This window comes from Pogona vitticeps, chromosome 3 (assembly GCF_051106095.1).
Source record: "Pogona vitticeps strain Pit_001003342236 chromosome 3, PviZW2.1, whole genome shotgun sequence".
Classification (NCBI taxonomy): domain Eukaryota; kingdom Metazoa; phylum Chordata; class Lepidosauria; order Squamata; family Agamidae; genus Pogona; species Pogona vitticeps.
The window spans coordinates 49,938,317-49,953,269 of NC_135785.1; the positions used below are offsets into that span (position 1 = coordinate 49,938,317).

General features: G+C 42.5%; 1 protein-coding gene across 1 annotated transcript in view; it reads right to left on the reverse strand.

Moving 5' to 3' along the window:
* Positions 1-1,204: 1,204 nt before the first annotated feature.
* HS6ST1 (heparan sulfate 6-O-sulfotransferase 1) overlaps positions 1,205-14,953 on the reverse strand; it is a 243,266-nt gene continuing 229,517 nt past the window's right edge. The window contains exon 2 of the mRNA XM_020787427.3: positions 1,205-4,769. Coding sequence (XP_020643086.1) covers positions 4,061-4,769 — 709 coding nt within the window. The 3' untranslated portion in view covers positions 1,205-4,060. The remainder of the gene's footprint in view (positions 4,770-14,953) is intronic.

Sequence of the window (14,953 nt, forward strand, 5' to 3'; positions counted from 1 at the left end):
GAAAGCTATGAGCAGGAGGGGAGAACTGTGTAGCCAGAAGTGTTTTTGAGGTTTCTGCTGCAGTCACTTGCACAGATGAATAAGCACGATGATTCAAAGTGGCTATAGTAGATATTTTCAAGACCCCCCTCCAGCACTGCGGCTGCACACATTACACATTGTTGCTGTCAATGTAAGTAAGGTTCTGTATATGATATGGAAAATTCTCCACCAGGAATGCGGTCAGCTGATGGTTACATTGTTTTTGTAAATTTTAAACTATGCATGTTTTGATTTTACTGGCACAAGGATGTGCTTTTACAATATCTGGATAGCACATCTAATAACAGTTCATACACATTAACAAATGTTGTTTCGTTAACAAAGGTTGTTTTAAGAGTTGCCCTAAAGGATGTTTGGTGTTAGATCAAGTTTCTTCTCAGATGCTATAGTCATTTAGGGCAACAATGAACAAAATGTAGCCCTGTCCGTTTTGCTGGACTGCAACTCTCAGACAGGCTGATCTTTGTTCACTCTTCATCTTTGTTCAGCCCTAATTTAGGATAATAGCTGCCTGGATAGCTCAGTGAGTTAGGCATTTTGCTGCAGAGCCAGAGATGGGAAGTTCAATTCCCCACTGTGCATCTCTGGAAGAGCCAGCCCTGTGTGGCTTTGGGCAACCTGCACAGTTCCAGGGCACCCCCAGAAGAAGCCAATGGTAAGCTACTTTTGAGTATTCTGTACTGAGAAACCCCTAAAAATGGTCACCGTCGGTCAGAATTGACTTGATGGCTCAAAACTATCATTAATTTAGCATAATAGTTTGAGTTTCTTTTGCTTTCTACATTTCATTATAGCTTCTCTGTCTTTAAGTTCTACCTCTACTGCAGAATTTGGAAAAAATTATTTTTTGGTCATAATGCCCATGGCTACAACTCTTAGTAGACACACTTTCTGAGGAATAATGGGAATTACAGTTCCCCATAAGGATTTTTCCCCCTAAACTTTGATTCAGTGTTCCTTCCATACTGTCTGGTTGTTTCAGTCCAAAGAATGATTAACTATTGGCAAGGAATGACCTCTTATCTGATAATTCGTCAGCGCTAGGATGTGAAATTGAGGCTCATCCACTCCCACCCCCTCCACAGCTGCAAGTATTGAGATCTGAGCATAAATGATAACACACACACACTCACCTTCCTTTGGCAGATAGAAGTGAAGCTGCTAACAATATTCAGTAGTTTTATTTCCTTAGCTGGTAGTTATAACAATATTACACAAAGGAAATGTTGGAGAAAGCTTATTACTGCTGCAGTTCCCAGAGATCTGCGGATCCCCCAGGCTGATCCACGAAGCCTTGTTCAGATTGTTGCAGAAATTAGTTGCACAAAGAATAAATATTTAGCTTTCAGCTTTGACCACACAATGTGTGGAAATATATTTTGGCCCTTGGAGCGTGCTACCAATTGTACAAAGTATGACGCAGCAGGCTCCCTAGTATTCACCCCATGAATATGGATTAACAGCTGCAATCATTTTTATAGTATAGATCCATAAGTATGAATGCACAGTGGAAAGACTTTGGGTAAAGCTACATGTTCTGCATATTGAACATCTGCTTCTTATATTTCACATACTTATGTGGGCAAAAAAGGGTGAAATACAATTTTTAACAAAGTTTGTTCAGTTACAAAAATGTATAGGTGTCCAGAATTCTAGCAAATTATCATTAATCCCTAAATGTAAGATTTTTAGCAAGTCTTTACCCCCCCCCCCAATAATGCTCAAACAATTGAAGGATGCAAGTTTTCTTTACCTAAACCTCAAGTGCATATTTATGACCAGATGTGCATAGCCCAGAGAACGGGAAAGCCTTTACAGAATCACTTAAAAGGTACCATACATAGAAGGGAGAGCACTAGCAGCAACCAAAAGATGGATCTGGCGAAATACTTAAGCATTTGTTTATTTTTCAGGATATGGGTAATTAGGACCACTTGGGTTCTTGGACCGATCAGACAAACACTGAGACAAATGGACAGGTTTTTGAATCTGCGTGGGGCAGCATTTTCCTGGGGTTTCTTTTTCTTATTTCTCCAAGTCATTTTCACTGGCCAACTGGTTGACGACATTTAGAAATAGCAAGCTGTGTGTGTTTAAATTAGGCAGACTTCCATAGTGAAGATGTGGCTACTTCCTTCTGGAAGAAAAACACACCTCAGTTTGAATTCCAAATCTTTGGCAACTGTGTACATACACAGAAATGTACCCAGGAGCTAGGGAAAAAGAAATAAATTACAAACCACAGGAAACTCCACTGCTGAAAGACATACTGGAACAAGCGTTAGGAGCCCTCCTGTTCTCTCTCCTGTATCTTCTGTTCTCTCTGTGATATGCAGTGAGCATATCCTTTGGGAATCAAGCTTGTTGACAGCTTAGTCTGACTTTGTCTAACCACCAACATCCTAGGGAGTAGGCCATCATAGTATAGAAGGCGCTGAATGTAATTTGATTTTGCTTTTCTTCTGCTCGTTCAGACCAATTCCCAGAACAATAAAAAGAATGAAAAAAATAATCTGCTTCAAATTCAGACCTTGGTAAAGTTACTTTTTTGGACTATAATTCCTAGACTTTCCCATCTAACATGGTCAGTCTGTCTGGGCAATTCTGGGAAATGTCAAAGAAGAAAGTTTTTCAAGCTCTGTTTGGATGAAAAAGATCAAATGCTCTCCAAACAGAAACTTGTATTATGTAGGAAATAAACTATTAACAGTGACTGGCAGAAGTGGAGCCTGAAGTTTTGAATCAGTGAAGATTTCCAGTTTTCCAAATACTAATGCTTTGCTCAAAAATAAAAAAAAACCAAGGCAGACTCTGCCTGCAACACAATGGTACATGTTGTGCCTCTTAAGTTCAACACAGCAGCAATTCTATAGCGAGCGAATGCCATCCAGCAAACATTTGTTGAAACTAAATTTCAAAGGGGTTGATTGTGTTGACATGCCTGATTCCTACCTGGAATTTAAGAGATCACCGTTTTATGTTAAAACACTCACTGCTGCTGAGGGACAGTATGCAATGCCAGACAGCGAGCATAATGTATTATTAATATTTATCTCTAAGTGAATGGATGCAACTGGATGCAAAGACCATTTTTGAGCATAAGTGAGTATCAGCAGGAAACCAACCAACCATGTGATGGTAGAGGTATATGCATGAATCATTGTTTCCTCAACTGACCACCTCCTTTAAAAATATAATGGATTTGGTGCACATAATATCCCTCTATACAAAGACTTTTATGTGAACATGAAATAAGATCACCTGCATTTCTGATTTCATGTGGGATTAGCATAGGTTTTGGACAGCTGCCGATGAGGCGAAGGCTGAGAATACTTGTGCACAAATTCAGCAGTAGTTTTGGTAATGCAGTGTGAGTGTATGCTTGCAAGACACAAGTGTCATGTATTGAAACTTCTGTGCTTGGTAGGTGATACAGACTATAGACTTGTTGCTTGAATATTTCTCATGATCTGCTTTTCCTTTTCCATTAGCTTGTTTTGATCATGTTCTTTTCTTTTAAACTTGGCTTCCATTTGAACGCAAGCATCTGAATCTGGAGTGAAGTCACTGTCTGATGGAAACACTGCCATTATTATGACTTTCACCATTGAAAACCTCACACGAGCAAGGGAGAAAACATTTTCAGGATTAAATTATTGTCTCTGAGAGAGAACAGTGGTTACAAAGCGACTATCCATGGCCTCTAGATTTGCACCTACGAGGCTACAAAACATTTTGCTGCATTTGGCCTCAGAGCTGGGGAACCTACATTGTGCATTTTAAACTCTGGGCTTTCTAGGATGGACTCTTTTATTTTAATTTTTTTTGTTTATTTTATTTTATTTTATTAAGAACCCCACTGGTCTTATAAGAAACAGTAAAAAGACCCTTTGTTTAAAGAAGCATTCTACTTTCTGTTTTACAGACTGTTTTTAAATAAGAGTTTCTTTTTAAATTCCATGTTCTTTTATTATGGAAATTCCCAAGATCGTGTTCTCAGTATAAAATTTTGCCAAGGCTACCACTTCTCTATAATATGGCTCATGTAGTCCTCTGTAGGCAACCGTCCTTGTTCTTCAGTGTCTTCCTTGGGAAGTGCCTCATTCGACCGGTGAAGAAGCCTCTCTTCCCGATTCTTTATCCTCTGCTCCATTCTCTCCAGCTGCCGCTTGTATTGGTATCGTTGTTGGAAGAGGTCTTTTGCATAGTCATACAGCTGCATGTCCAAGTCATTAAGTTCTTCAATCCTACGGATGGTGTTGTTGTCCACTTCCACTCCACCTGCTCTTGTGCTGTTGTACTGCATGAATGGCCGGATGAATTTCAGATTAAAAGTTCTCTCAAATAAGTATTGCGTTTTCCTCTGGAACTCTGTCAAACCAAAAAAGGCCATGTCTCTGAGATTCTTCTTTGCGCTCTCCAGCAGTATCTGTGCTCGCTTGTTTTCTGGTATGAAGGACATATTATAGCAACCCACCAAGCTCAGGTCAGCCAACATCCTCACTTGGCGATTGTTGGCTAAGTTATATGGGCAATCCATAAACTCCTGAAGAGTACAGCCTGACCAGTCTGTGCCTTCATAACATGATGGCAGCTCCTCAGGGGTTGGTGTCCGGCCATCACACATGTGCAAGGATGTTTTCCAGGTAGCTCCTCGTTGGACATGTCTCCATTCACTGAGGTAACGGGACACAGGATCTCTCAGTAAAGTGATATAATAAAATTTCCTGAAAGAAAGAAGAAATGCATACAAATCATTATACCATTATCCAGCATACCAAGCCCCATTATGCTAATTAAGTTGAGAACAACAGCTACTATCTAAATAGTATCATGATTTTCCTTCTTTTTCTTGTGAGAATCTTCTTGATAGAATCACTTATTTGTTTACTTTGTTATTCATTCATTTAGATCATTTATATTTCATCTTGGAATTCTAATTCTTGACAGACTTATGTGATGAAAGGACCACCTTTTCCTAGTCAGAAACCATTTTTCCATTTCAGCCATATTCTGTGATATTACTTTCCAGCAGCAGACGGCAACGTCAGAATAAATCAGCAGAACTCAAATGATCAACCACCATCTGAAGCTCTTGGCCCTAGGGATCAACTGGCCTTTCAGACTACCATGCAATTAAAAAAAAAAAACTCAGTCAAGAAAACTCTGTCTAGGACACAGGCCAGCAAGCACTGTTCAGATAACTCACACTTCATTCACACAGGGGCAGGTTCAATTGGAGAGCTGAAGCATATCTGGAACATGATTTAGTTTTCAGGATAGCCTGTAGAAGAATACTTTTGGTATATTATCTCACAATATACAGGCTACTGTATCTGTACACAATGAAGAGAGATCAAGCTGCCCTTATGTGCTTTCATATCAATAACTAGATGCAATAAAACATATGTGCACACTTTCTTGCTGTAGCACTCAGGCAGAAATTACTATTCTGTGGTTCCCACTAGACAAATAACTACTCTGTGGGCACAAAATTATATCTTGTTGCATCCTATCAACTGACTGAAGGCTCTTTGATCCAGTGCAAATTTCTGTGAAAAAAGATATACTGTAAGTGATTTTTCCTTGCTTGCTACAGTTAGAACAGTATGGGTTAGGGTGGGTTGTGAAAGAAAGAGGATCATCATCATCATAATCATCATCTTTCTGCTTATTAGGGCCACAACTGGTTACAATTCAGAGGTATTATAAAATCTGGTAAAATAGCCTGCTAAAATTTGTTACATTCAGTACAGGATGTAAAAATGCAAAAATGATCTATAATATTTTGGGTACTAGGCCTGTGCAGTTTTGAAAAGAAGAGCTGCATTTCTTACACATTAATATAAAAAGTTTAGTTGCCCAGAAATACTAGTCTTCCCCTTACTACATGAGTTACATTCAGGACTTAGCTACACAGCTCAATTGGAGGTGGCTAGATTGGGCTAAATAAGGTTGCTTAAGGTTGGATAGAGGTCCAGTATGTCATCTAGTGCGATCCTTTCATCCAAATGGCATACACCTCAGGTGACCCTATTTGACTTGCCTCCTTAAGGGGAAAGAAACCTCTCTACTCCCTCCTCTTTACTCCTCCTTCTACAAGAAAGTGTTCAATTTTTAATTTTTGTCCTAAGTGATATAGCGCATTAACACTGTTCTAATAGATTGAGAAAAAACTTTTGCTTTCTTGTTGTGTCCCTCCACAGAGCAGCAGACAAAGTGTTTAGTTTCCCAATATCATGAAGCAGTTGAGCCATCTTCTTAAACCAATTAACGATATTTGGAAATTGAAAGCAGAAGATAAATTTAAAGCCACAAGCCCCACTGTGGTTCAATCCCAGCAACTGGGCATGTTAGAAACAAACCAAAATGGAGCAATTCTACCAGAGCCAAGAAACACCAGCCATGTGTAAACACACCAGCCATATTGCAGGAATGTTTTTTACAAATATCCTATATGGGGATAGTGTATTTCACATACAGTGAGTAACAATAAACAACTGTGTAACAATGAATCAAATTGATACATTTCTTGTCTCTACAGCTTTTTTATAGAGTAGAAACACAGCTACTTTTGGAAATATTGATTTCTGCATAAATGCTCCTTTAAAAATGCAAAGAGAAATGAATGGACTGAATGCTGAAAAGTCTTGAGACCATATTATTTGTTTATTATTTGAAACCATATTATTTGTTTGTTTCATGTGGGGGTGCCATTCCCAAGGTTGCTAAGCTGTTGGCTTAATCTACAGTAGAGGGCAAACCCTCCTTGATGACCACAGCTGCTTCTGAGGGGCATTGCTACACACCATTCTTCTTCTTTCTCATAGGTGCTAGAGAGCTTGCACAGAGCCTTTCCTTAGGCCAATTATAATGGCATGATGTAACCATTGCCCTATCTGAGCTCTGTAACCTATCTGTATACTGTCCACTATCTGTGAGCTTGTAAGGTGAATAAAAGCACAGTCCTTCTGGGGGCAGGGCAGAATTCATTGGGAATCCATTCGGTGTTATTCTGCCTCTTCTACTAGTCGCCCACCAGGAGCACTGCTGGCAGACATCTCTGTGTGTGTGGCTTGCTTCTATAACCTCTATCTCTAAGAGACCATTTGCTATCCTAATTATCTGCTGATCATCGCAAAGTCCATCAGCCTTCTCATTTTGTGACTCCAACAGTTTCATTTCTAGGCCATCTTTCTCACTGTGTTTTTTAAGGTTAAGAGGGAGGGGGCTGTAACAGCCACCCTCAAACCTCAGAGAGTGGTTGCTACTTTACTTTAAAATCTGCTGCCACCAACTTATCCTTGAAAATCAAGCGAAGGACTAGTGTAACTTTGAAAAAAAAACTGGTTTATTGATTACAGGAAATAAAAATAGTAAATCACTAGTAAAGAATCAATAAGTCTATGGAACGCCCTCCCAACTGAAATTCGTCTGATGCTGACGTTGATGACATTTCGGCGCCAGGTCAAAACCTTCCTGTTCCAGAAGGCTTTTAATTGAAATAACAACGGTGGGTCCTGATGATGCCAATTTTAATTGTATTTTAATTGTATTTTAATCATTTTATTGTATTGAATTTTAATTATTGTAAGCCGTCCAGAGACCTCTGGGTAGAGTGGGCGGCATATAAATTAAATAAATAAATAAATAAATAAATAAGTCAATCACTGTAAATAAATCACTGGCTCACACAGACTATTTCACACTGACAGGCTCTCTCACTCACTATAACTAACAATCCCTTCCAACTCTCAGCTCAGACTCTAATCTCCAATCTGCCCCCACACACGCTTCACCCCCCTTTTTATACTAGCCCCTCCCCTTAAGTTCCACCCTCCGTCACACCATTGGCTGATGACTCACTGCCCAGCTGTGACGGACATGTGATGTTATGTCTGCCCGTTACAGGGCCCGTTACAGGGACTATACCATTCGGAAGGAAACTTCTACATTCCAAACTTCCACTGTTGAGAAGGCAAGTTCACACAGACATGTTAATCAGTAAATATATGTAACATCAAATAATGAACCACACGTGTAAATGAGTCATCCATCACAACTTGTGACTTAAATTTTTTCTGAAGTATTGCCTTCACCCATTTAAGCCACCCCAGACTTTAAAAACAGGATATGTTCTGCTGTCTAAGAGTGAAACCTGTGATCATAGCAAGTACAAAGGACAGAAGCTTTTTTGTGTTGCCTTAGATCTTTGGAACACCCTCTCCCAGGCTGGACATATAGCTCCCTCTTTGCTGGACTTTGTGAGACTTTTAAATACTTATTTAAAATTTTTGTTGGTTATATTTCATCCAGAGAGGCGGTGTATTAGTATCTTGTAGTAAAAGCAAGAGAATCAAAGATTAAAACACTTATTATAGCATACTGTAAGCTTTCAAGTACACTTCAAACAATGCAAGAAATATGCCATTACAATATTTTTTTAAAGTATACTTTAGTATATTTTGTCACTACATTAACGTAAGGCTAGTGTGCTTTTAACTGTGATTTTTACCTACTGCCTCTTCTGTCTTGTCATTTTAATCACTTATGTATTAAATATTGTTTTTTATGCTTAGATGTTTTTATTTGGTATTTTAATGTTCATTGAAATCTGCTTGTGACCTGAAAAGCAGCATGGAAATTTATGCAATAAGTAAAAATAATAGCCAAAGCGATCAGACCATCTTATATCATCTCAAGCTTTTCACCAGATGCAGTTCATGCTTCTGCTTGCAAGTTATGAGATGATAATCAAGTAATCTACATGGATATTTACAAGCCTCAATGCCAATAAATATTTTTCCTATTTTACATAAAACCAGCTGGTCATAATTTTCCAACAGTTCCTCCATCATCATGACACCTGTGACCCTACTTGGCCAGGAAGTTCCTACTAACACAGGTTAACAAGTTGGTAACTGACTATTGCAATGGTCTCTATCTGGGACGGCCCTTGAAGGTGGCACAGAAGTTGTAGGTGGCATAAAATGCTTCCAGGGTGGTCTTGGGGACCTCTAGATATGATTACCCGTATTTTTCGCTCCATAAGACGCACCTTTCCATAAGACGCACCAATTTTTTAGGAGAAGAAAACAGGAAAAAAATTATCTGCTTTCTTCTCCTAAAAATTGGTGAGCCTTATGGAGAGGTCCATCTTATGGAACACACCCTAGGGTCCTAGGGTGTGTTCCAAGACCCTTTGGAGCCTCTCCCTGCCTCCCTCGGGGGCCAGAGGGGGTGAAATCGCCACCTTCTGGGGCTCTTCTGAAGTTTCCCATGCCTCAGAAGAGCCCCCAAAGGTGGCGGTTTCATCCCCTCTGGCCCCCAGGGGAGGCAGGGTCAGTCTCCAAAGAGTCCTAGGGTGTGTTCCAGGACCCTTTGGAGACTCACCCTGCCTCCCTCGGGGGCCAGAGGGGGCAAAATCGCCACCTTCTGGGGCTCTTCTGAGGCTTCCCAAGCCTCAAAAGAGCCCCAGAAGGTGGTGATTTTGCCCCTTCTGGCCCCCGGGGGAGGCAGGGTGAGTCTCCAAAGAGTCCTAGAACACAACCTAGGACCCTTTGGAGACTCACCCTGCCTCCCCCGGGCGACAGAGGGGGCAAAATAGGCAGCTTCCAGTACCTTTTCTGAGCCTTTCCAGGCTCAGAAAAGGTCCTGGAAGCTCCCGATTTTGCCCCCGCTGTCCCCGTGGGGGGTGGGGGGAAGCCTGGCAAGGGTCCTGGGAGGCTCCCTTGGACCCTTGCCACACTCCCCACCCCCCCATGGGGCCAGGGGGGGGTAAAATCGCCAGCTTCTGGGAGTGTTTGGAGGCTCCCCAAGCCTCCAAACACTCCCAGAAGCTAGCGATTTTACCCCCCTGGCCCCGTGGGGGGGTGGGGGGGGTGGCAAGGGTCCAAGGGAGCCTCCCTTGGACCCTTGCCACCCTCCCCCCACCCACCACAGAGCCGGGGGGGGTTAAAATCGCCAGCTTCTGAGAGTGTTTGGAGGCTTATCAAGCTTCCAAACACTCCCAGAACCTGGCGATTTCGCCAGGGCTGGCCCTGTGGGGGGGTGGGGGGAGGGTGACAAGGGTCCTGGGAGGGTCCATGGGACCAGGGGGGGTAAAATCGCCAGCTTCTGGGAGTGTTTTGAGGCTTGGGAAGCCTCAAAACACTCCCAGAACCTGGCGATTTTGCTAGTGCTGGCCTGTGCGTGGGTGGGAGGAGCGTAGCAAGGATCTGAGTGAGCTTCCAGGACCCTTGCGACGTTCCCCCCACCTGGAAGCTGGCGATTTCGCCGGTGCTGTCCCCGTGGGGGGTGGGGGAGCCTCGCAAGGGTCCTGGAAGGCTCACCCGGACCCTTGCGGCGCTCCCCCCCCACGGGGCCAGCAGCGACGAAATTGCTGCATTCACACCATTAGACACATTGACTTCCCCACCCACATTTTGGAGGGGAAAAAGTGCGTCTTATGGTGCAAAAAATACGGTATATATACCTGGTCCTGGCTTGGCTGCACTGGCTACCTGTATGCCTCTGTGCCAAATTCAAGGTAATGCTGACATATAAAAACTTGAAGTTTTGGGACCTCAAGAGTGTCAAAGTGCCTCTCCCTAAGATCTGCCACCCGTACCACTTGTATTTCCCTGGCTTTGGTGCTGTGGTTGGCCAGCCTGAGGAGGCCAGGAAGTCTTTGACCAGGAACAAGGCCTTCTCAGTGGTGGCCATCTCGCTGTGGAAATGCCCTACCTGTGGAAGTGCACTAGGTCCCTACACTCCTGACATTTAGAAAGCACATAAAAGTATTTCAAGACATTCTTCCTTTGTAATTGTTTTTTTATTTATTACTTTTATTTTTTAGGATTTGCTTATTTTTATGTTTACTGTTTCTCTGTGGTTACATCTAGTGCTCTCTGTGAGTTGCTTTTTTAAATATTATTGTGATGTGGGTTGGGGGGATGGTTGTTCATGTTTATCCTTTTGTTGGAAACTGCACAGAATAGTGGCATGCTACAAATTGGTGCAGTATAAAAATGTAATAAACAAATAAATCATTGCCACCCTTCCTGCCCCCCCCCATTCAAGGCAGCTGTTTCACTTCAAAAATCTAAAAGTGCATCAAAGAGATCAACTTGAATCTTTTCGGGAACTAGAAATGCTGCTCATATCCTCCTGTTTCCTCATAATTCATTGAGGGCCAGAATGCATTCCTTTACTTAAATTCCATTTAATTTAATAGGCAGTGGAGGAAATCCAGAGTGCATGTCTTTCAGCTTCTGGTTTCATACTTAGAGCAAATATCTACATGTCTGCTATTCAGATTCTCACCAAGACAAAGATGTGACATTGTCTGATAAGGAAATGTTTACAGAGAAGGGACAAGGATGATCAAACTTCAATGCATTTTTTCGTTCATTTTAATAGCAGCCCATAATAATGATTTATCTTTCTGATGAGGATGCAGTATATTAGAAAAATGCAAGTGTCATTTTAAGATTTCCTCCCTGCTCTCCTGGAGGCAATATTTTATAATCACATTCTTGAAATCTGATCAGCTAGCAGTGGATAATGATCACAATTGTACAGTACAGGAATCAAAAACCTGTGACAACAAATCCCAGACAGATGATAGAATAATGTGAACTCTATATATTAGTTAAAATGTGAATATTCACTACAGTACCTTCAAGGACATGTGCATAACATAATCTAAACTGGGGAGGAAATCCTCATTTGTATTATCCTTGCACACGAGCATGAGGAAATCCAAAATAATGCAGCCTGCCCCATGAGAAGGTGAAGTATTTTGTGGTGCTCACAACAAGATGAGAATAATTTTGTAGACAAATTCAGCCTCGTGGCACAGTGGTTAAACTGCTGTACTGCAGCCTAAACTGTGCTCACAACCTGGAGTTCAGTCCCAGGTAGCCGGCTCAAGGTTGACTCAGCCTTCTATCCTTCCGAGGTCAGTAAAATGAGTACCCAGCTTGCTGGGGGGAGCAATGTGTAGCCTGCATAATTCACTTGTAAACAGCAAAAAAATATGCCTAGCAAGCTTTGCTATAGTAAACGTTTTCCCAAGGAAAAAAGCATAAAAGTAGAACTGCCTAATTCATCATCAAATTGCGTCACACCTCATCTGTGGATGTCCAAAGACTGCACAGATTACAAAATTAGACATGATGGAGTGGCAAAATTAGTTACCTGGTAGTTATGCATAAAATATAACTTGCCAGCCTTCAAAAACCCATGGGAACATGAAGTAAAAAAAGTGTCAGAAAATGATGAAGTCAAGATCTTATGGGATTTCTAGATCAAAACTGATAACTTGAACATAATACACCAGACATAGTAGTAACAGAATGGAGAAATGTCTGGATCATTGACATTGCAATTCCAAGAGATGCCAGAGTTGAAGATAAAAAACTGGAAAAACTAACAAAATACAGAGACCTAGCAATTGAAATACTGTATCATGCTTGTGGATGAAACATATTTCAGTGGTCCCTGTTACATAACAGCACTGATGTTACCTGTCTGTCATGGGTTTGGAGGGAAAGTTCCATCCTATGGGGAGTGGAAGGCGGGACATCAGGAGGAGGGGCTGTACTGTATAAATATGTGATGCCGGTGTGTGAGAGGGAGATGCTGAGACAGACTGTGAGACACTGGGTTGGGACGAAGCAGCAGCTGGGGAAGAAGAAGCTGTTGTGGGAGTCTGTGTGTCTGACAGGGTACTACTGTGGGTCAGAGTACCACCCTGATAGGTTCAGGGGTCTGTTGGTTAGCCAGAACTGATGGGTTCAGGGTCTGTGCTTTAAGTTAAAGGTTCTAGGTGAACCAAACTGTATGCTTGTGTGTGTGAGAATAAGCCACGTTACTTTATTTTATTCACCTGATTGTTTTATTTACCCTGTTTGTATTTAAAATAAACCTTATTCTTTTATTGTTTAAAAATCCATCCCTGGTCTGTGTGACTTATTATAGGGAATGGTTGGTGGCAGCTTAGTAACTGTGTGATAGATCCCAGTAGGTCTGGGTTTGTCACATTGATTGGTGTCCAGCGTGTGGGATACGACTGGTCCAGTTGTCCAGCGGTCCAGCAAAGCCTTGGCAAGTGTGCCCAGAGCAAGGGGGGTCTAGTCAGGGACAGTCTGAGGCGCGTAGGTAATCTTCTAGGTGTACCTCACGGGGAGGTGCACTAGTGGAAGAACGTGCCAACTGGGGAGACTTAGATTAAGGTGCTCTGAGGCAGCCTAGTTTTGGCGGGAAAACGCTGAGGCAAAACTGCGTAGCAACAGCGAGCTAGCTTGCCAGCTGAGAGGCCCAGCAGAGGGGGGTAGGCTCTGACTCGATACTGTTACAAATTTAGTGCTGAAGAACAGCAGCCTAGGGAGAGCTGGTTCTGAGGCAAAAAGGAAAAAAGTGGTCGTTTTATTTTGAGGCTTGACTTTTTAAAGCAGCCTGTTCTGAGGGGGGTTATGCCCTTGACTCGAAGCCAAGTAGCAGACATGAGTGAAGTGAAAGACCCCCAGATTGACCAAGGTTCTGAGGATGAATTTGGCTCAGTGCAGGGTGACAGCACAGGAGAGCAGGACCCAGAACTCAGGAAAATACTCCTAGCCCAACAGCATGAACTGAGGGTGAGGGAAATGGAGGAAAGGTTAGAGAGAGCGAGAATGGAGAGGGAAGAAAGAATGGAGAGAGAGAGAATGGCGTTTGAATTAAGAAAACTGGAACTGATGAACCAGAACAATAATAATAATAGGGATTCTGAGGGAGGCCAACTGTCTAAGGCTGACCTGAAGAAATTCCCTGTGTACCACAAGGGAGATTGTCCTGAGGTGTTCTTTTCCTTAGTGGAAAGAGCGTTTGTGGACTTCTCAGTGAGGGAAACTGAGAAGATGACCATCATGCGATCTTTAATCAGTGGTAGCCTGGCTGAGGTTTATGCCGAGATGCCTGAGGAATTGATGAAAGATTTTGCAGAGTTTAAAAAACTGGTGTTTGCAAGACATGGGATAAATGCAGAGCAGCTGAGACAAAGGTTCAGGTCCCTCACTAAAAAACCAGAACAGACTTTTACCCAAGTGGGGGCCCAATTGGTGAGGCTGCTTGAGAAATGGCTATCGCAGGAGGGAATAGAGACCTATGAGCAGCTTAAAGACTTGATAGCCCTGGAACAGTTCTATTCAGTCCTGCAGGGGGAATTGAAATTCCAGGTGAGGGAAAGGAAACCGAAATCTGTGGCAGCAGCCGCAGAGATCGCAGATTTTATCTCCCAAATAAGAAAGCCCTTGGGTGAGGGGAAATCTGTAGGTAAACCCAAAGAAACCTACAGCAAGTACTCTCAGGGACCAGGGAAAAGCCAGCAAGGGGGAGGGGCCCATGGTGAAGGGAAGCCCTCAGACATGAAACCAAGACCTCAGATTTTGGAGGGAAAACCAAAACAAGATGAGAGAGAATCAAAATATACCAGAAAATGCTATTTCTGTCAGGGAAAGGGTCATCTAATCTCAGAGTGTGAGAAATTAAAGCAGCTAAAAGGAATGGTGCCTCAGAATTCTAGTGGGACCAAGCCAAAAGCTGTGTTCTGTGTCCAGAAAGAGCAAAGCTCATTGTCACAGAGGGAGCCTGTTGCCATGACTACTCAGTCTGGAACAGCTACCTATGCTGATCAGGCTGAGGAAAATGGTCCTCTTCTGGAGGTAAAGCGCTGCTTGCTGATAAAAACAGATTCTCAGTTGTTTGAGACAGCAGGGGTGGACGTAGGAATACTTGACCGTCAGTATAGGGGGCTGCGGGACACTTGTTCCCAGGTAACCCTGTGCCATCCAGATATTATTCCTAGGGAGTTTATAATCCCAAATGAGAGCATGAAGGTGGCAGGGATTGAGGGGCAGATAATCTCTCTGCCAGTAGCAGAGGTACCTGT